The sequence below is a fragment of the Chenopodium quinoa genome, unplaced genomic scaffold (genome assembly GCF_001683475.1).
Source record: "Chenopodium quinoa cultivar QQ74 unplaced genomic scaffold, ASM168347v1, whole genome shotgun sequence".
Classification (NCBI taxonomy): Eukaryota; Viridiplantae; Streptophyta; class Magnoliopsida; order Caryophyllales; family Amaranthaceae; genus Chenopodium; species Chenopodium quinoa.
The window spans coordinates 2,245,242-2,267,439 of NW_018743697.1; the positions used below are offsets into that span (position 1 = coordinate 2,245,242).

General features: G+C 35.4%; 3 protein-coding genes and 1 pseudogene across 5 annotated transcripts; 1 reads left to right on the forward strand and 3 right to left on the reverse strand.

Moving 5' to 3' along the window:
* Nucleotides 1-1,126: 1,126 nt before the first annotated feature.
* Nucleotides 1,127-6,025, reverse strand: LOC110684172 (LOB domain-containing protein 12-like). Its single transcript, XM_021860582.1, has 3 exons — nt 5,944-6,025; nt 2,069-2,247; nt 1,127-1,903 (listed from the first exon to the last, which is right to left on the reverse strand). The coding sequence occupies exons 2-3, from the start codon at nt 2,228-2,230 to the stop codon at nt 1,544-1,546; spliced, it is 522 nt and encodes a 173-aa protein (XP_021716274.1). The 5' UTR covers nt 2,231-2,247; nt 5,944-6,025; the 3' UTR covers nt 1,127-1,543.
* A 612-nt stretch (nt 6,026-6,637) lies between these two features.
* On the reverse strand, nt 6,638-11,257 carry LOC110684171. The gene is made up of 5 exons (XM_021860581.1): nt 11,114-11,257; nt 10,770-10,977; nt 10,402-10,545; nt 9,503-9,638; nt 6,638-6,827 (listed from the first exon to the last, which is right to left on the reverse strand). The coding sequence occupies exons 1-5, from the start codon at nt 11,176-11,178 to the stop codon at nt 6,673-6,675; spliced, it is 708 nt and encodes a 235-aa protein (XP_021716273.1). The 5' UTR covers nt 11,179-11,257; the 3' UTR covers nt 6,638-6,672.
* Nucleotides 11,258-12,473: 1,216 nt separating this feature from the next.
* LOC110684174 lies at nt 12,474-16,479 on the forward strand (annotated as a pseudogene).
* A 747-nt stretch (nt 16,480-17,226) lies between these two features.
* Nucleotides 17,227-21,859, reverse strand: LOC110684173 (transcription initiation factor TFIID subunit 15b-like). Of its 3 annotated transcripts, XR_002503745.1 has the most exons (8): nt 21,366-21,858; nt 21,118-21,238; nt 20,005-20,713; nt 19,224-19,374; nt 19,058-19,133; nt 18,241-18,437; nt 18,079-18,128; nt 17,227-17,473 (listed from the first exon to the last, which is right to left on the reverse strand). XR_002503745.1 is itself a non-coding variant. In XM_021860583.1 (6 exons), exons 1-6 carry the CDS (start codon nt 21,592-21,594, stop codon nt 18,338-18,340), a joined length of 1,386 nt encoding a protein of 461 aa, XP_021716275.1. In that variant the 5' UTR covers nt 21,595-21,859; the 3' UTR covers nt 17,234-18,337. The 3 variants fall into 3 exon arrangements, 1 of the variants encoding a protein (XP_021716275.1); XR_002503744.1 differs by having other exon boundaries at nt 17,227-18,128; XM_021860583.1 differs by having other exon boundaries at nt 17,234-18,437; nt 21,366-21,859.
* Between the last annotated feature and the right edge of the window lie 339 nt (nt 21,860-22,198).

A 22,198-nucleotide genomic window follows, 5' to 3' on the forward strand; every position in this document is an offset into this window, starting at 1 on the left:
TTTAGATCTGTTTTTTTTTCTTTTCTTTTTTTAAAATTTTTTTTATCACCTGATTAATAATGGCTGGACTGATGTGACCTTATGATACACACGGTCTCCTTTCGCTTTTATGCTGATCATATGCAACCCGGCTTGATTACGCCGAGTTTGGGCATTAACTTCCGGCCCAATCTCGATATTCATATTTGGACTTGCAAAAGCCCATTCACTGGTTTTGGATTCACAACCTTTTTGTCTCAAAACAGGCCCAGCCCGATGCCTCAAGCTGAAAACTTTTTTTATACACATCAATCAATCAATCAATACTATATACTAAAAGACACACCAACAATAACATGTGTCATTCACTGGTGTGTCCTTAATTATTAATTATTTTTTAATATAAAAAATCTATTAATTATGGAAACAAATCAATTTCAAAAATAATATTATTTATTGTACATACTCCATTTTTTTTAACGGTTCATATTCCATATTAATGTAGTATATTTAAAATAAAAAAGATTTCACAAATAATTTTTCTAAAACAGAAAATTGGACAACTATAAACCAAATATTATATTCTTAAAAATATTTTGTGATATGTTTTACAACAAAAAAATATTGCTCGGATTTTTTGCCTACTTTATTTTTAATTGTGTATTAGAAGCTACAATTAAAATTTAACATATCACATACTTTTATTATTCCTTGACTAATTTATGATTATAATATTTATATATTAATATATAACGATCATGCACGGGATCTAACCTAGTATGGATAAAAGTTTAGTACGTATAAGGTTTGAGCTCACAACCAATATTAATTAGTCTTACCATAGGTATTGTAAATGTACAATGCTGATTTAAAAGTGTGAGAATTCTTTTACTGTATTTAGGAGGAAAAGTATAAGCTATTAATTCTTTGACTGTTGACTATTCCAGGCCCGAGCCTTGACTTGGACTGAACTCATAACTTGGATGGATCGATTAGGTCGGGTCGGGCTAATCCGGCTCGGTGGCCAACTCTAGTAAATTAGTAAAGGAGAGCATGTGAACTTAACACGTAAAGAAACAGCCGGCTTAGCCATGAGCTTCACTTAAATTTTTAAACAGTGGAGATCGATGACTTATTGACTCTTACTAATTCTACATTACAGGGAAAATTCCTATAAAACCCATGTTACTCTACAATCAGTCCACATGCAATTGCTTAATATTGACTCTTATAATAAATCATGCATTCATATGTTCTAATTTGTATACTTTCCCTTTCAAACCAACTTCAACGCCTGCAACTTTTTTATAATTACAAATTTGCATTGTTATCTTAACACTATTTTAATTGATTCTATTAAATATTAATCCTTGGATTATACGTTGTATGCACGTTTGCCTGCCTTTAGGAAGATGTTAAGGCATGAGAAAAAGTCAAAGGATCGCCCTACTTCACACAACAGCGAAAAATAAAAAATAAAAAAAATAAAAAAAATAAAAAGCTAAACTTTTAACAAGTACTTCTAATGCACTTAATTTTTGATTGCAAGAAAATGGGGGGAAATTTATGTCCATAGGGACTCTCTTTTCAGAGGGTCCTGAATTACATTGCCAGTACCAGTAGAAGCAGCAAAATCATTAAGGTACTGCTGGAGATTACTGAAGTTGTTACTAGTTGCTAATAGAAGCGATTTATCGTCTGGAAATTCTATCTGGTTTTGAAGTAACATTGTCGTAGGGTCTTGATGCATTTGGATGCTTAATATTTCTGCTTGAGCCATTGCTAGTTGCATTTGTAGCTGTGAAACTTGGTTTTGTAGGAATGAAATTGCACCAACACACCCGTAAACCGGGTCCCTAACCCTTGCATTTGCTTCGTATACCAAACTGCTCACTGCATCAGCTCTTTGCTGAACTGGGAGTTCCTGGATTTTTTAAAGAAAACAACAAATGCTTAGGATAAAAGATAACATAAACAAGAATCATCTTAATTGGTGTGACAATAATCTTCCAAAAAAATATGTTACTTGAGCCTTTTGTACTAGTATTGTTCTTTTCTAATTTGCGCAGAAAGGGAGGGGGTGTCAAACCTGCAACATTTTGCTGACATTGCTTGCTCCGAAGACCTTATGGACAAGAGCAAACCTTTGAGGATCATCAGGAGGGAAGTAAGGAGCAAAGATGCAATCTTTTGCGCAACGGCGTCTCAACAACTTGCATGACGCACAAGGTGAACTTCCAGTTCCACCCATGCTTATAGGAGCTTAACCTTTGATAAAGAAAATAAAAAAGAGAAGTCTGTAGCAGGACAGATGATGAAGTTTGATGGGAAAAAAAAAAAAGACAGGGATATGATATAGAAGCAAAATGAGCCTGGGTAACATATATTTATAGTACTTAATTAAAGAGGAGACTGTATTATAGTCTAAGAGTTGAATGGATCCCACTTAATTATATTAAAATAAGGTTCAAACTAAGAAACAGAGTTTATTAAAGACAAATTAGAAATTTAGAATATCAAGGAAAATGTATACAGAAAGGAGAGCTTGATTAAACGTACAACAACCCTCAATGGAAGGATAATGCTGAGGTTGAGGCAGTCAGGCAGAAATCCTTATGTAAATATTTACAACCAATTTTATCGATACAACGGTTTGATAGTACAGCATAGGATTAATAAACTGTATTCTCTTACAGCTTCTACGTAGTATAAAATTCTCTTACAGCTTCTACGTAGTATAAAATTAAAAGGGGGACATAAATCAGATTATTTAATTGATTAAGGAGGGTTTGATAGTACAGCATAGGATTAATAAACTGTATTCTCCATACATTACATGCAAGATTAGCAAGGGTAAAAAGGTCAATTAGCATATATAATAGAAGACCACCGCCTAGGCGCGTGATAGGTTGGCATCCATGCAATTGTTTCAATTTCACGTTCCCATTTGACTAGTTTTATTCTTCCTTCCTTAACTACTCTCATACACGTGAAAAAATGGAATAAAAAGTACAGCTTAAAAACACAGTAAGAGGTGTAATTAATGAAACAGAGCAACTGGGTCTTAACAAATAATGTAAAACATATAATTAACTAATAATTAAGCAGGTGGGATTAAGAAAAACCCTAGCTAGCTTAGTCACAATTAAGAGTGAAAAATGGGATCGACGTGAATGTTTGTTGGCAGACATTCACATCTTCACGTCAATCATAATCACGTATCACAATGTTATTTATGCTCTCTATCAAAGATCTTTGCCATCAGACCAACATTATAGAAGCTAACACATTGTCAAAATTTGTGGGTATTTGGGTCCTTCGGGATAAGATTCTATAGTTTATTTCATTATTCAAAACGAGGTAGTCATTGTTTTATAAACAACTACAAAACCGAAGAATATCTAGAATTTATGTGTCTATATAGAAGTATCACTATTTGGATTCATCACAACTAACAAAAGCTTTTTATAATTAATTGTCCACTACTTAATTTGTAATTGAATAAACAAATAAATAAACAAGAAGGTATAGTAAAACTTTAAGTTTAAGAGTCTATTAAATAAAACCACTTACATGTTCGTAATTGAATTTATCATCATTTAATTAAAATTCCAACTTACTCTCAACATTACTCCGTACAACAACATATTGGTGATATTTTGAGAATAAATTTTTTCTACAGTGCAAATGTACCAAATTTGTTCATGCCAGAGACATAGTGATGTTATCGCTTCATACATACATACCCCTCTTCTCCCCTAACTTGGCACATTAACAATTGTGTAATGACTTCATACATACCCATCTTCACCCCCCAACTTACCCTTGAAAATTAAATCATAGGATGCAAGTGTACCAAGCTTATGCATGTCAAAGACAGTTGTGTTGTTATCACTTCCTACATACCCCTCTTCTAGTCTTCTCCCCTACCTTTATACCAATTCACAAGTGTGTTTTTTAGCTATCATTTGTATATTTGTTCCTTCCGGGAAGATACAAAACAATTCCCAATTTCATGAACTTCTTTCAAAGAGAGTAATTATATCTAATTAAAAAAAAAAAATAGAATCGGTCAACAATAACCACTCAATGTGGATTATTGCCAATACATGGTGCAAGTATAGAAAGTCTGGATAAATGTTAGCCCTAACCAACAATTAGACACGTTTTACAAGTGTTTCAATACAAATGCATGAGGATCAGAAATGCCCTCCAAGTTTACTTGACTATTTAGCAAATTTCTTGAAAATGGTAACATATTGTTTTTATACAAATATACAGTATTATTTCATTTATAGTATTAATTAAGGACTTTGAAAAATACTACTCCGTAGAGTTCTTCCAAGTTCAAAACAAATCAGTTTTCACCAAACAATTGCAAGACTCAGAGAAGTTGCTTTTAAAGCCTCTGATTTTCTCTAAAATCCCTTGGAATAAATCCATAATTAAAAACCCGTTATATATTTATATTCACAAGCTAGTACAAGATATTACTCACGTAGACCATTCAACGAGATCGAACACTAAACAAAGGTCCAAGGATTATTAAATTAGAATGTCACTACAATAAGATTATACTCGTAATTTTATAAACATACCAACAAAGTTGTAGAACCCTAAAACCTACTCACAATGCAGCATTAAATGCAGTTCACATGATTCCAAGCTTTCTAATCTTTTGTTCCAAGAAAAACAACACTCATTCCACAATGGTCATTGTAAATTGAAATGTCTCAATTCTAATTATATTCAAGAATTAATGGAGGCATACAAAATAATGAAACATTCATATAGAATAGCTATTGAAAAGATAACCGAAAATCTTGGTATATCCTGACCTGATATATAGATTATGAGAAATGTGACATTTTATAGCACATAATATTTCCAAAAGTATAAGCTGTAGAAAAACATTAATGTAACTAAGTTGGATTACACTCATCCTATATATAATAACTGTAGCGTCTATTGATGTTTATAACGTAAAGTTTGGTAAATTGTTTAACTACAATAAGATCATAAGTCCAAATAATGCTTTATCTTGTATCCCATCTTATATACTTCTATTATTTTCAACACATCCGATAGGATAGAAGATCAAATGTAAAACCTAGTCACATAAAATGGAACTTGTAATACGGGTAGGTTTTAAACCATGAGCAATTTTTTTTAAAAAAAACCTTTTCTTAAATAGATGTATGCAATTACATGGTAATAAGGAAGTATTTGTGTAGACTAAAATCTATTGTAGGTCAAATCAATCCATATTGCAAGCCAAGCCATTGGAATGAGAGGGAAGAAATAAGTGGTTATCCCCAAGAACTGAAATTGAAGTAATATTTGAACTTATGACTTCCAAGGTCACAACTCATAAATTGAAACCCCTACTAACTACACCAACTACTACTTGGTCAAACCATCACTTCATTACAAACGTAACAAGTATACTTCATATGTTCTTCCATTTGATGTACTTAAACCTAATTTGACATATGCTCTTTTGATGTATACATATTGCAAAAAATTAAAATCAAAACATATTGCTAGCCATGTCATTTGATGTATGCTCAAATGGCTAATCAAATGCCATGAAATGCGTGTTCCCTAATTTATTAGAGGTAAGTGTACCTGAAATTTCAGGTCTAAGTTTTCAACCCCCTAAGCTCTAGGAAGAAGAGAAAAAACGGAAAAAACAGGTTTAGAACCTTGTAAAGTTAGCTTGTCTTAAGTGTATTATTTATTCATTGAACAAGGTAAAAAGAAAAACAGACATCTCTCACTACATAAGAGAAGAAGAATCCATGATAGGTCCAATGCACGCATTTAATGCACTTTGGTGATATGGAAGATTCGATTCTTGAAAATTGAGTACTTAAACATTTTCTAATTGATGCAAAAATTACGAGTACAAGCAATGTTTACAATAAAATTACTCACCACTGGAAAACTTGAAAGCCAACTCACCTCAACAGTCCAACTGCTTAACCAGAGTTTGTCAACAGGTTCCCAATGAAAGCATATCCTAATTCAAACCGCAATCTGCATCAACTGCATATTAAATAAAAATTCGGTATCAAGCAAAACAACTGTGCACATGGTTGCTGAAAATTAAATATTTCTTTTTTCCAAATTAGATTAGATTTTTCTCAAATCAGAATGAGATTCAACATGTTACCATGTTGAGTGTTAGTTCTTAAATTCTAAATGCAACATAAATTCTTATGGACGTGTTTCAGATGAATTTATGGATACTTATTTACAACTGAAACATATTTAGGTGATTTCTGATGTAAGAAAGGGTGATAATATGAGAATAGAGCTAGGCATAATCTTAAATTGGATGTATGCAACATAATCTTAAATCTAAATGATAGAGAGGTTGTTTCTAGTTAACCCTTGGTGCAATGTGCAGCTGTTGTCTACAACTTCAAAATTAATGAGAAGTGCGAGCGCAGGGCAGTTTAATGAGCTAAGATAGATCAGTCCATTATAATCCAATAGTCAACGAACAATAAACCATCAACTTCATTGGAAATGAGCTGGTTATATGAAAATGCATACCGCACACCATTTCTAAGATAAACATCTAAACCACTGTTCTGGCCGACAAACATTTATGTTGATTATAATAGAAGACTAAGTTGGAAGGACCTGTTCTGCAATAACTGAAATCTGGAAATTCCTCTGGGCTTGCTACTGATTTTTGAAAAGCAACAAGTTACGTACATTCTGCTGCTTGATCCCATCTCTAAAGCTTATGCTTGCAGTACATTTTGCCTCTTTAGAAAGTGAAGACTGTTTAATGCACAAAGTTTTCTTTTTCATGTACTCTGTGGCTTGCCCCTGAACTGATTAAACACCACAATAAGTAACTTTAAGACTTTAAGTGTTTTAAATGGTACAGGCAGATAAACTACAAACCTGCAATTCTGTTGGTTGTATATGACCAAACAATACTCTAACTAAATAACAACGTTCAGACAGGCCCTTAACTAACTAAATTATAGTACTATTATACATAATTATATTTGTTATTAAGCAACTAGCCTGAAACTACACAACAACAAAGAAATCCTACATAGTCTCATCCTAAATAAAACATATGAACGTTATTACTATCTATATTGGTCAGTATGAACTATTGCCCAGGTCTGGCACATCTTATTCTAGACATATCAATGCACAAATTCTGGCTCAAATATCAATCAAACCAAACCTCACATATAGGGCACTGCAATTCATGAAATTTGTTTCAATGATTTTGAGTGAAACAATGAAAATTTATGGACCAATGAAGAATAAAATAATCTGAAGAGGCCTAGCTATCAACCAGCTCCCACGAAAGAACTCCTTTAAGTTCATAAGAAAAATAATTCAGCATACTCTAGTTTCTAGCAGACATAATTAAGCACCTTTTGTGTTACTGATAAAACGAGGCCCCAAAAGCAACCAAAAAGACCCAAGAAAACAATATAACACACATGGGCGCGTGTGTACACATACATTCATATGCATACATATATGTACACACACATATCAACTACAAATGAAAACCTATAAAAAAAAAATTAGACAATATGGTAGAGGAAATAAAAAATACTAGTATATGAAGCCTCATTAGAGCCACATTTAGAATTTTAGATGCCGATAGCCTCATTTCTCAGTGCACAAAAGACTACATTTTATCCTCTAGAATCCTCATTCACTGAGGAAATCCATTATTTTCTTAACTTTGGCAAAAGCATTAAATTCAATAAAAAAAAAATGGGCAAAAGCAGAACCCTAGGCACTGGGGAAGGAATATGCTGGCCCCCACAAGACAATCAAGATATTTGATAATGGACCAGTTTATTTCTCCCTTCAATGTTACTGTGCTTTGGCTGTAGGACTTAAAAGTTGGCAATAAGCTTTCCATAATCTAAAGTCAAGCATGTGTTGAGAATTCCATGCCTATGTGAAGATGTATTGTTCCATGTCGGAAGATTAGAAAAGTGACTAGCATTTAAGGTTTGTGGGCTACTCCTCTTACCATATGATTTTAGGTTAGCATATTACTAGGCTTAAGTGCTAGTAGTCTCTCTTCCTATTATGGGCCCTTACCAAGGCCTAACAGCATGTCCTTGATTTGTGGCAACCATAGCCTCAAAATAATTATTAGTGATGATGGTGGAACCGTGGAACTTCATTAGTTCCAAATGGCCAAGGAAAAGCCATATAGAAGATAATTGGTGATTAGCCCATTGTATAGCCTGATTAAGCCATGAGCTGTATAGGCTGACTTGGGGGATACTTTACGCTCTTTAATCAAATCAGATTGCACCTTTCCACTATAAGAGAAGTTCTAAGACCCATAGTGGCATAGTCTTTAGCCATTGAGATTATGGCACTATGCAGTACAAGGAACAAATGACAGCCACCAACATAGAGCAATATTGGTACAGGCCATCAGACCACCAGGCACCAGATGTTCCTATGATTTAAGCTGTTGCTATATAAGTATATAACATTGCCAAATCACAGAACTTGTTGCACAAACAGGTACTACTGTATGAAAACTATACTAAAGGGCATATGCTATTTGCCTATTTGATTGAAGGTTATCTAGTATGAAGCTCAAGGCCCTTCCACTTGCAAAAGAGAGTTATTAACTACAGGTTTTTCTGCTAAATGGAACCCAGGAGCTCAGGGAGACTAACTTATGTTTTCTTCAGATAAGACTTCAAAAAGTCAGGAGAAATCTTGTGTGTGATCTTCTGTTTAGTGTCTAAAATTCACTTTCCCTAGCAATGAACAGTGATAGGCACCATAAACCAAGTACATAATTAGACTGCGGCATGTACCTTAATCTAATATTGCAGGGGATCCTTTGGCCTGTGGAGCTTTATTCTAATTGTTCAGGAGATATGTTCTGGACTGCTGAATTAAGAGCTCTACATATTTGCTCTGCAAACCTTGTAACAATCAAAGGACCGGAGAGCTTCTAAGATAACAACTTTAACAAGGGTTATATTTTTAATATTTTAGATGTCTTGTAATAGCAAAAGGGGGCATTAAATGGTACAATGATCAAGCAAAAAAGAGAGAAGGTATATAGTGCAGCAGATTTGCACCCAAAATAAAATGCCATGTGAATGAATTTAAACCAAGGACAATCAATCATATTACTTTATAAAGTTCTCTATCAGTCTGAAGAAGCTTAATATTTGGCCCTATCTCACGGTATCAGACTATCAGGTGTATGGACCACAGAGAATTAAAACAATATATGGGATTGCAGAAAGCCAGAGGATACACCAATGAGCCAATTGTTAGTTGTCTATACAGAAGAGGGATCTCAAACCCCAAGTTGTTGGTGGGTAGAAGCATTCATTCACAAGCTTAGTCACTATACACAAATCAATTGAAAAATAAACGACAAACCATCCATCAGGATTAGCAATGGGGCCCATGCCAACAAAAAATCAAGCAGGAGTGCAGGACAATTCCAAATATGAAACAACACATGAGCATATATGAAGCTTACCAGAATGGCAAGTAGATAATCTGATGGCAGTGTCCTTAAGCCTCTGTATTCTATTGATGGTACTCGCACTTTCAGAGAGATTGTCACAATTGAAGTCACTTTTGACATTAAGACACAAAAGAGCATATTCACATGCCTATTAAGAAGCAGAAAATTCAAAAAAGATCAAAAATATGGCTGATGATCAGGTATTATTAATCAATGACATATTTAGGTAGTTTCTATTGGATATTATAAGTAGAGGCGTAGAGCATTTAATACAGGCTATACTGCTAGAGCTATCAAATACCGAGCCAAGCCAAACCCAACCCAATCCAACCCGGCAACCCGCCTGACTGCCTGAGTAGATAGCTCTAGATAAAGCTAATAAACCAACACTGTGAAATTTTGTTCTTTGCTAAATTAGATGGTACAAAGTATCATGATGCTCACTGTGGTAGGTGTACAAGTAAAACATAAAATTGACTACTGTACTAATGTACACCACTACAACCTGAAATATATGTGGTGACTAAAAAAATCGAGTACTCTACGTATTAAATTAATACAAAAACACTTGCTGAATGAAAGCTCAACAGTGAATTTTTGTTGCTCATAATAAACAGGTACTTCTGTTATTAGAAAGTTAAATTATACTTCACCTCAAACCAAAATGCCAATAACAAGAGCTATCCGAGTCCACTATTCTTACTTCCACACATTTAAGGCAAATAAATCATAACTAGTCAATCGAAAGGCAGTCTTAAAGCTATCAATCAGATACAGGCATACAGCCACTGCACACCGAACTATGGGTGCATTTAATCCAATTTGCAGTGTACAAGTAGCAGTAAAAATAAGGCATCATAATCATTTTATAAACCATCAGAATTGTAGAATTCTCAATTTAGAGAAATCACCTTTGCAGTGACCGAGTAAAAATCATTGTTAAAGGCATCTTCAGCAAAATTCATCCATTCACAGCATAAAACTCGCAGCTCCGGATGATTAATTGTCCACGAATCACGCATAACTAAACCCTCATATCTCACAGCCAAGCAACTCTACATTCACAACAACATAATTCTCATAATTTGATGGAATTTAACATAATCATTCATATTAGGTCAAAATTAACGATTTCAAAACTAGCATTTAGGACAACTTAGCATCAAATCATCATCAAAACATACAAATCAAAATTCAAGAACAACGAAACTGAAAATTAAAAATTATAAACAAAATTGTGAAGAAAATTCAGGAAAAAAAAAAAAAAAAAGGGGGAAACCTCAACGTCACCGACGATCGCAAAAGCACGAACTAGAAAATCGAGAATCAATAGCTTTTGTTCGACTGATCTTTCTGAAGCTTCGTGGATGACAATGAGAGATTCTGACCTAAGATATTCTTTCAATCTACTTCGAAAATCGAGCAATAACTTCACGTCCTTTGATGATAGAATCAACTCCAGAATTCGCAGCGTAGAATCATCAAATCTGCAACCAAAATTCGGAAAATAAAATAAAATAAAAAATAAAAAAATAGTGTAAGATGATTGTTGCAATAGAATAATTACTAACAAATTGATCGATAATATTGTACTGTATATTGTAATGTTGAAAGAGGAAGAACCTTCTGAGTTTGAATTGGGAGAAGAAGAGAGAGAGTTGGTGGTTAGGGAGGAAAATATCCGCCATTTTTGGAGAGAAGGAAATGAATGCAGCAAAATTGTGAGTTGTGAAATCGATTGCAGTTGATATAGGTTTTGGTGCGGTGCATGAGTGCGCTCCGAAGGGATTACGTAGTATAATAATCGGCCTAGTTCCAAATTCGGCCTATTTGTTTGGACTTAGGCCTATTTACATAAACTGAACCGAGCTAAATTGAACTGATTAGAGTTGAACTGAACTGATTAGAGCTAAACTGAACTGAAGTGAAATGAATATTTTATGAGAGAGGGAAATTAAGAGATGAATTAAACTGAATTGAAATTAATTAAATGTAAACAGACCCTCAAGGTCTAGAAGTATAAGTGTATATCTATAGGTTTATGATGAACACATTAATTGATTGATGAGCTTTAGGTTTTTCATTTTATGATCTTGATTGATTGATGTAGTAGTTTGATATGTTAGATTCTTAGCTGGTTTGCTATATGGATTCAAAGTATATTGATCAAGATTTTCCAAATATACTTGTATTTATATTATCTTAAGAAATATATTTAATGTGTTACAAAAAATGAGAAGGTGTATTGCTAGTATTTCTGTGTTTGACTCGCATCTTTGCGTAAGGTTGGATGATTTCAATGAAGGGCCAATAATAACATGTAGTGCCACTACCCCCAATACTATTGTTGCCTTCTCAAAAAGCCTCCTTATACCAAACTTTTGTTACCAAAAACATAATTATCACATTTAGGGTAAATTTTTATACAAGAACTCGAAGCTTGCTTGGTCAAATCGATTCACTACAAATATTTCCCCTCAAAATCTATCGTATGTTATTCATTTCCCCTAGGGGTTTAAAATATCATTAAAGAGACACATACACAACTTGGTATATATAGTATGCCAATAAGCCAATAACCCTTGAAAAATACTTAGTTTTTTTAGTTAAATTGCTAATAATAATCAGGTTTACTCATAAGACAATGCATCATGCACTCCGCATTCTTGTCAGATGACAAGCTTTTGAAAATAATGTACACAATTAGTACGTCTCTCATATTTTGTTTGGGACAATAAGGGTCAGTTTTCTTCATCTTAATTTCAGTTCAATTTAGTTCAGCTCCAATCAGTTTAGTTCATAATTTTTTTCTCTCATAAACAATTCGATTCAATTCAACTCCAATCAGTTTAACTCAATTCAGTACATCAAAACAGACCCTAACAGGTTTGTTAGTTCATACCCAGTTATACCAAATTCATATTGGTCCGACCCATGTCCAGTACAACACTTTATCTGTCCTAAAACAACTCATCAAACAAAACGCAAAAAAGAAGAGAGATGGTTAAACTGAAGCCAAAATTTCTCTCTGGTCAGTTGATCAGAAGGGCAAAGAGCCACAACGGGGCAGAGGTGAAACACAAACAAAGATGGCCGGAAGACAGCCGCACTCACGAGCCCCACCACCGTCGCATATGACGCGCACTACCGTGAAATCCAAGGCCTCCTTCTCGACCAGAAAGAAATGTCAGCAATGCACGCGACTCTCAAGCAAGAACTCGCCGCCGCCGATCAGGAGCTCCGGAAACTAACGGCCGCCGCTCGAAAATTCAGGGAGGAGAGAGAATCTCAAATCAAGGAGCTTTACGAAAAGTCCCTCAAATTAGAGACCGAGGTTCGCGCCATTGAGGCCCTAAATTCTGAGCATACCCAAGTTATTGGTGATATTCAGAAATTGACTGAGAGTAAGATTCAGTTTACTGCTCAATTAAAGGTTCTTGATACTGAATTGTCTAGGGTTAAGATGGATGCTTCTCAGGTGCCTGAGATTCAGGCTTATGTTGATAAAATGGAGCAAGAGCTGCAGAAAGGAAGGTAATTTAATCTTGATTTCTCATTGAATTTCGTTTATTGCTTTCTAATTTCATCTATAAAGTTGATTGATACTTGTGAAATTGGAATTGTGTATGGGATTTTGTTTATTTTAAAGCATTTGCATGTTTTTTTAATGAACTACTATTATGTTTTAATGGAAAAGGGTTTGTTAGGAATTCTGTGAAATTGGGCTTATGTTTGCGAATTTGATCAAAGGTCGTCGAGACTTTAACCAACTAAGCTAGTTGAAATTCACTCGATTGTGGGATTGTTTTGGTTTGACTATGATTTTTAGTTGGCTGCACTTTAGAAAAGTTATGTGGGTTATATTAGTGGTTTCTTTACTATAAAAGAATTGCAGTTATGGGATTGTAAAGTGTTTTAAGTGTTATGCTCTAGTTGAAAAAATAAGTTTATGTTGAGAATTTCATGATTCATCAAGTTAGGTTTTGTTCGACTTAAGGTTTGGGATTGTCTAAAATAAGCTCTTCTTTTTTCTTGTCGTGGTCGAATATTGGGGACATCAACAGAGCTGCAGTAGAATTCGAAAGGAAGACTAGGGCAGCTAACCTTGAACTGAATGAAGCAATGGACAGGAAAATGAATTCTCTGCAACATGATATTGAGATGCTACGTGCTGAGCTTGCTAATGCTGAGAAACGAGTGAGGGCGGCTGCTGCTGCTTCAAATCCAGGCATGCAGTTCCTCACAGTACCTTTGAAGAGTGTCCTACCCGTGCAATCTATGCACTGTAATTAAATGCTGCAAAGTTCCACAAGTAGTATTTACATGTTCTGATAATTTCTGTATGTGTGTTTCATGTACAGATCTTGGATACACGGGAAACTATGAGAGTCGTAGTATGGCTTACGGAAGAGGTCCTTATTCTGTTCAGTATTCCATGCATCAGGTATGCCAGCATTATTAATTAACAATCATGTCTCTATGAAGCTGTGTTCATTTTGATATCAGTTTGCCCAAGCTACTTTAGGAGATAGCTGACTGATGTTATGTCACATTGGAAGGACTTTAAAATAATAATAGCTGTTATCCTCAGGATTACTTTCAGAAAGAAACTATCAGTTTGCAAAATCATTGGTTGGTGCCTTAGTGGAGTTTATTCATGATAAATTTGGTTGGACTGATGTATATAGGAATTAAGTCAGTTTAGGTGAACAAAAGTCCAAATTGTGCTTTTGAGGTCAGGATTTGTAAGAGACTAAGAGTAATCAGAGTGCTTATAAAATACCCTGCTATTGGTTAATGGACTACCAAAAATTGAGTCAATTAACTGTCCACAGATAATGTCATTGAGTGGAGTAGTGGAGTTGGAATGCCACAATACAGGAAGGCCCATTATTCTAGCTTTGTTTATTTTCACCAAAAGATTGGTGAAAAGTTCGATTAAGGGTCAAGAAGCTTGTAGTTTGGGTAGCTTAAATAAATGCTTCCAAGTTCATTTTATTTAAACTATTAACCTCAATTGAGTTGTAAGTTTAAACAAGGACAGATAAGTTTTTTTTGGTTCATATGAGGGAAATTTATTACTCGGCTGAATAGAATAAAACCAGAGTCCTATGTTACTTGGAGAAGGGTATGGATATTTCGCTCTTATAACAAGGACAGATAAGTTTTATTGACTCTGTAATGTCGACACCTAGGCTTTATCAGTTGCCTCTTTTTTTTCTCCCTTTTTTTTTTTTTTTTGTCAGCTCCTAGTTTTGTATGAAGGCAGGAGAGAGAAAGGTTGAAAGGGGAGAGGAAGAACCTACAAGGCTACAACCCCAAATCGTAAACTAGTGAACTACAACCAGCTACAGCTTTAATGAAGCACAAAATCCCTCAAGACTTCTGAAATCCACCTTTTATATAATTTGGGTGGGTTAGACGGCGGAAAAGGATAAGCAGCAATGAGAGAATAGGGGTAATGTTCAGCTCGATTTGGTGCTAAGCTTAAGAGAGAAGGGGGAACCCCACAAGAAAATGGACGATGAAGGTGTCAAGTGGATTTGGTTTGGGTAATAATCATGTGGGTGAAATGGTTGTGTTAGGGACTTTGAAGGATTCTAAGGGTCCTTTGACTGAGCCAAACCTAGTTCATGTCTTCATGGTTCTTTTGATAATGAGATAGAGTTGCAATTTAGGCACCCCAACATATTAGGGAAGATGCTGGTAATGATGTGGTTGATGAAAGCTTTTTTTTTTTTTTTTTTTTGGGGGGGGGGGGGGGGGGGGTTAGTGGGTTGTTTAACTTACAACCATTATTGTCGTTAGTGATTAATGTGTCTGATTCTAGTGGACAATATCATTGAAAACTCACTGTGGCAATGTGAGTAACATTATTATTGGAAAGATTCCTGTGCCTGACTGACCGGTCCATCTCAATGAGGGGAAAGCCTTGAACCCATGACATATGTTTCCTTTCCCATTGTGTTTAGGACTTTAGGGTATAAAGTTGCTTATTTGTGAATAAGCTTTCTTCGCTAATGCCTCAACACTGAACAGTGCAAATGTTGATGATTCTGAAACAGCATGGCTGGTGTAAAGCATAATTTATTCTGCTTTGTAGGAACTCTATAGGTCATGTCATCTTATATTTTGTAGCATAAGCAAAGTCGAAAGTTACCTGAAAAACTACACCCAACTTGTATTGCATTTCCAACGTTGCTTGACGGTGTTTTGCATCTTTTACTTTATAGACAAGTTAATGACTTTCTTAAGTTTTTTTTTCTTTGGCTGGCAATGATTTGAGGGCTCTAAGGCATTATTATATTTTTATTCACGGTAAACATCATCTGAAGTCACAGTCTGTGTTATATTTCAGGGACAACTAATGGCGGACAGTGCCTCCTTGGCTCTGTATGGACGTCCATGTAGTCACGATCCATTTGATGCACAACAGCCCCATGTACGGAAAGGATAATTCCATTTGGCGACTTGCCTTCTCATTTGTTTTAAGGCTAACTGCAAACATTAACCATTAAAGTAAATGACCTTGTAAACAGATTTAAGCTGAAACCAGACAAACGGTCTGGGAATATAGGTAGTAAGTCACACACCCTCGACCTTTCAACTTGGGCGAGAACAAACTTTCTGCTCCAATGATTGAAGCTGCCAGCCTGCCTCCATTAGGTTTACTCTTGGATGTGCAGTAACTTTCTCTGTCGTATGCACTCCATTATATTCAATGACTGCCAGAATTTTACTGTAATCTCGAGTCAGCAATTAAACAAGTCCGGGTAATTTTGTAATAGAAGGTATAATCTGTTGATACGCTTTACATGTTTAGATTCCCATTGTAAAAGCATGGAAGAAATCATTCTAAATGTGAAAATGTTTTGGTGCGTGATCAATAGGATGTGTGATTTGTTTATTTACCCAACTAATGGATCAAGGAGACCTCTGAGGTTCTGAGTTTCTGACCATATTATCAATTATACAAAATGGCTAAATGGAAAACAATAATAAGCTCAGATTAGATTAGAAAAAATAAGTTCAGGTTCAGGTCAGATCATCATTTATGTACAGTTTTTTTATCGTTAAATATCTTTAATTTTGTGATGAAAAAAATTCTGAATATCACATATTAATACAATACATATTATATTATTACGAATCTAACAAGACCCTACTTGATTTATTTTTTCCGTATAAATTATCATATATTTAAGGTTAAAGTTTGGTCAAATTTGACATTCAGATCAGACCAGATAAAATCAGTTCAGATAAGCAAATATAAGGCGAACTAAACAGGACATTACTCTGTCCCTCGCTCATTCTTAATTATAACCCTACTTCATCACCCTTTGTAATACATTTCAAATTTACAACTTCAGTGACCAAAATCGGTCATCGGAAACTGTTTTTGGTATCTTAACTTGACTATTGGTTTTTAGCAATTCTTTTGCTGTAACTTCAATTTGGGTCACGAAATCTGGACAGACGATATACTCTATTTCAGTTTTAACTTTTAAGGATAGAAATTTAGTTTTACATAACTATGCTTAGAGGGAATCAGACACTATTTAAATAATTTTTTTTTTTGAAACAAGACACTATTTAAATTTTGTTATGGTGTACGTACTTTGTAGGTTCAAACAATTCAATTAATTGATACCACCGCCCACTTTATAAGAACCACATAAACTACAATTGAAGAGAACTAACTAAACTGTAAATGGAAGTAAAAGCAATGAGACGCATTGAAACTTGAAAGGAAGCCAAAATGTACTATAGCTAATTAATATCAACCTTTTATTGTAGTCAGTTATACAATGATTATTAAACAAAGTTCTACAGTTTAGATTCAGCACAAAACTAACTCCAAAAGTAAAATTCTAGTGCTTTTATGCCTATTACGCTTTTGTTAAAGAAGTTTGGCAACCAAAGAGCATGTCTGAAAGCAGCAAGAGGACACCAAGCAAACTCCAAAACACGATTGCATTAGACCTGCCAAGTCTTCAAGCCCATCACTCCATTATCTTCCATATGCTTTGCGCCAGATAGATGTTACTTTGTATCTCAAGTTGTTATTACCAGTTACTTAAAATAGCACGCAAACCAACAATAATTTGACAAGAGAACTAAGAGCACACAACCTATAACTATGTAGTGTATGTACTATCAAGAAACGAACATCAATAATACTTTGAACAAAAAAGCATGGACGGATGTAGTTCGGAGGCTGATCTCTTGAGTTTGATCCAATTTCAACTCAAAACCAACAAATACAATTCAAGGGCCAACTGAATGTCACTGCAAGCTCTCAGTTCAATATATTTTTTTTCCAATTCCACTTGTCATCTGTAAGAATTTGCTATCTAGTCCTATCAATCTTACCAAAAACTTGAAATTAGTTTCCAGCAAAATATAAAACTAACAGTGACACCAAAAAGTTCCCCACGTATCAAGCAAAATCAACAACTGCGCTCACAAACCTTAAAATCAACTCAAAAATGCAATCTAAGTCTTCACTATAAGCTAAAGATAAAAAGAAAATCCACTAACTAAATTTTCTAAACAAAGATATGCAGTCTCAATAAAGCAGCACTCACCTGAAAGTTCAACTACCATAGCAGCAATTTTGAGATTTATCCACTTGCCTCTATAAAAGACAGTCACACAGTTCAAATCAATCCCAACCCTAGAAAAAAACCCCTCGAAGTAAACTACTAAAGGAGTAAAGGGGCATTGCTCAAAGCAAGTGAACAACCTACCTCTTTATCTCCTTTTGGGAACAACCCCGCAGCGAGACTACAATAAAATTCCTCAAGACAACATTTTTTCTTAGTACATAATATGCTCGAGAAATTCTCAGTATGGGCGAGAACGATTTCCACCATGAGAATGCCTATCTGGACCTCCATAGTCTCTTCGACGATCTCCACCTCCATACCCACCTCTAGCACCGCCTCTATAGTACAGAAGAAAACATTACAATAAGGACACATTTTTACAGCATACAAAAAACCATATAATCAAGAGAATACATACGATAACGAGAGAGAAGCGATAACTGATCACACAGGCAAGAAATATATTCGTCCACAAGATGCTAGCACTCTAGCAGCACATTCTAAATAAGCCTAATAAAAACTCATTTCAAGCCCCTTTGACTGAGTGAATAACTCAGCACATGTCATTCAAGAGGCTGTAAACAAAATTATGTAATTACCAAACAGCAAGAATGTCATTATGCATAAACAAAACACTTCAAAACACCCTCTTAATTAAAGTATTGCCAACATTCTCACATATTTTAAAAATGATAGATTATCCCTAATCTTCAACAAAATTGAACAGAATGAAATCAGCTCCCTGAAAAATAACAAAAGCTTACACGCACCAACAAACAAAATGTAAGGTGGGAATGGACGACCGCATCAAAACGCAACACTTCGTGTTAAGTTGGGACCCAAATCCCACCTAATTTTCAATCACTATCAATAGCAAACACAAGAGGATCCCATTTAGATATACAAGTCAGTTCACCAATAGCATATTAGCATGGTCAAATTGAGCAAAGAAAAATACCCAAAAGATTGAGGTGCCCTTGGAGCAGACTTCTCTGCCATTGTAACATTGATCTTGTGCCCTCTGATATCATAGCCTATATCAAAAGAAATCATATCAAGTAACTAATAAATCAAACTCGAAGATAGATTAAATGAGACATTGACTCCCAAGAGTCCCAACATACCGTTAAAAAATCCCCTAGCAGAATGAGCTGCTGATGGGTCCTCATATGACAAAACACCATCACCCTTGTTCTTTCCACTATCATCTGTGTACAGTTTTATACTGTACGGCCACTGATCCTTGTAGCCCCTCTTTTGCTTGATTCTTGCAACCTGAATACCAAACAAGATGTTAACTATTAGAACCACCAATTCTATAAAATTTGGATTTAACATGCTCATTCTGTCCCAGGCTACTATTCAGCTATCTCTTATACATGTATATAGATACATGAAATCCAAACCAGAGGCGAAGGACGTATTAAATGCCATCAAAACTCATCACATTTACAGTATCATATTCGATCCATCATTCTAACCCCTGATATTATCTCTGATTCCGCTAAAAGAATATTGACAAATGTATAACATTAACATGAAAAACACTTCCTCCTGAAACTAAAGATTATGTTTGTAAAAAAAACCCATGAACTTGTAGAAACACCAAGAGAAAATTCTGCATCAGAAAATTAAGGAAGCAGAAAGTTCAACAGATATTTTTTGGAAAAAGGGCTGTGTGAATAGTTGCCCATACAGTATATGAAAGAAAAGGATGGGAAAACACCAGAATGAGAATGTGTTAAAATCTAGCAGAAAAGTGAGGGGCGAGAGCAATTAGTACTCTAATTTATAGCAGAACTAGTAAACAGTCAAATACCAAACAAAATTCAGAATAAAAAAAGAAAATTAAAAAACAAGCAAAGGAACATTTAAACTATAGATAACAACAGTAACAAATCTTACAATTCCAATGCTTCCAAAAAGTTCTCTAAGTTCTTCAATAGCGACATCCGGTGGCAAATTCGAGATATAAATCCTGGAGTTGTCACATGAATCTCCGCAGTTTTCATCACATTGCTTCACTTTAGGAGGTTCAGCAGAAGTAGGAGCATCGCCACCATAACCACCACTAGACTGTCTTTGACCACCACCGTAGCCACCACTAGGGGGTCCACCGCGGCCAGCACCACGATAATCTCCAGAAGCATCACCACCATAGCCACCTGCTGGTGCTCCATATGATGGAGGATAGGAACCAGGCCCACCAGTATAACTTGTAGGAGGAGGGACAGCAGAATCATTCCCATAGACAGGGTTTGCTCCATAAGGGCTCGGTACAGCTCCACCATAAGAAGGTGCAGCTGGGGGAGCCTGGCCATATCCACTGTCATTTCTACCCTGACCATCACCATAAGAACCACCTCTGCTACCTCCACTTCTTCCACCTTCATAATTGTTATCCCTACCTCCACCCCTTCCACCGTCATAATCCCTACCCCTATCCCCTCTATCACCTCTATATCCTCCACTGCCTCCTCTATTGTAGCCACCACCTCCACCCCCACCTCTACGGTCACCACCACCCCCACCACCACCGCCTCCAGCACCCGCAGGAGCAGGTTCCCCGCATTTGTTACAAGAAGTTCTTCTAGCAAAGTTCAAATTCCCACAACTACACAAAATTTTAAGTTTCAATTGCTAAACTTCAAAAATTACGAAATTAACTTTTGTAAAACAAATATTAAAACATCATCTCAGTCCAGCAAAATTAATACAGAAAAAGAGATTTTTTTATCGACCTTTAACAAGATCAAATACAACAAAAACACCCAAACATATATACTCCGCATATCACCAATTTCAACAGCTAGCCAGATTCAGAACAAAATTCAAATACATATAAACAAAGCAACTTTACTTTGTGGAATAAAGATCTAACTTTCGCAGCAATACAAATTATACTTACAGTCTCACACTCTACCAGGTCCTATAACTAAATTTATAGCCTAACAATTTGAAATTAATATCTTGTATGCAAATTTCAAAACAAAGAAAATAAAAAGAAATAAAAATTACCCAGGATTAGGACAGGGCCAATCGCCATCTCTTCCACTTCCTCCACGGCCACCGCCGCCGCCACCACCGCCTCTTCCACCTCCACGACTGCCTCGATCTCCTCCTCCTTGATATCCACCACCTTCAAACAACACAATCACAAAATTACACACATTACAACAGCGAACAGCAACACTAACCAAAACAATTATCTAATCAACAAAATAATCGAAAATACAATAAATTATGAGAAAGATCAAATGAATTACCTCGACTATCAGAATTACCGCCATATCCACCACCACCACCTCTACCACCGCCACCATAACCTCCTCCTCCACCACCACCGCCACCACCTCTCCCACCGCTATAACCGCCACCTCTGTCACCGCCATATCCGCCACCTCTGTCACCGCCTCCATAGCTTCCGCCGCCATAACCACCGCCGTATCCGCCTCCGGAAGGAGGAGGATTGGATTCACCACCACAGCCGTACATCGTGCGACGAGATCTAGGGTTTAGTTAGAATAGAAACTAGAGAGAGAAAATTAGAGAAAAGGTAGAGAGAGAAAGAGAAAAGAAGCGGAAAATTGGTAATAGTTGGGGAAGGAGGCGATTATAGGAGGATGTAGTTCTAGGGTAAGAGAGAGAGAGATAAATGAGTCGAGTCAGCGTTTTTTTGGGTTTAAACAAAATTTCCAGTTTAGACCAGCCAAGTTAAGAGAATTCTACAGATATTTTTGGTCTTTTTGTTCTTGAACTTTCCCTTGGTTTTTTTGTTTTTGTTTTTTTTTTTTTTTTTTTTTTTGGTACAAAATTAAACGAGTATTTTAGGTCTATTTATTTTTAATTTTTTTAAAAAACAATTAGTCAAATTTCAATGGATATTACTATGTAGAAAGTAAAAAATAAATTAAAAAATAATAATTTTAATTAATGAATTATGAAATGAAAGTTGCAACACTATTACATACGTAGGATTTTGCTTTTGTCAAAGTCAATCGTAATTCTAATGAAGGAAACAATAATAAAACAATCTTAAAGGTTAAACATTATTTGCAAAATGCTTTGCTATTCTCAAAGATTTATAGTATGTTGTTCT

Coding starts and splice junctions, on each gene's coding strand:
- LOC110684172 (XM_021860582.1), bottom strand. CDS start 2,230: ATGGGTGGAACTGGAAGTTCACCTTGTGCGTCATGCAAGTTGTTGAGA. Junction 1,904..2,068: donor ATGTCAGCAAAATGTTGCAG/GTTTGACACCCC, acceptor TAAAAAATCCAG/GAACTCCCAGTTCAGCAAAG.
- LOC110684171 (XM_021860581.1), bottom strand. CDS start 11,178: ATGGCGGATATTTTCCTCCCTAACCACCAACTCTCTCTCTTCTTCTCC. Junction 10,546..10,769: donor CGATCGTCGGTGACGTTGAG/GTTTCCCCCTTT, acceptor TTGTGAATGTAG/AGTTGCTTGGCTGTGAGATA. Junction 9,639..10,401: donor TTTACTCGGTCACTGCAAAG/GTGATTTCTCTA, acceptor GCTTCTTAATAG/GCATGTGAATATGCTCTTTT.
- LOC110684173 (XM_021860583.1), bottom strand. CDS start 21,594: ATGTACGGCTGTGGTGGTGAATCCAATCCTCCTCCTTCCGGAGGCGGA. Junction 20,714..21,117: donor TGGCCCTGTCCTAATCCTGG/GTAATTTTTATT, acceptor AATTTTGTGTAG/TTGTGGGAATTTGAACTTTG. Junction 19,375..20,004: donor TTTTTGGAAGCATTGGAATT/GTAAGATTTGTT, acceptor TTTGGTATTCAG/GTTGCAAGAATCAAGCAAAA.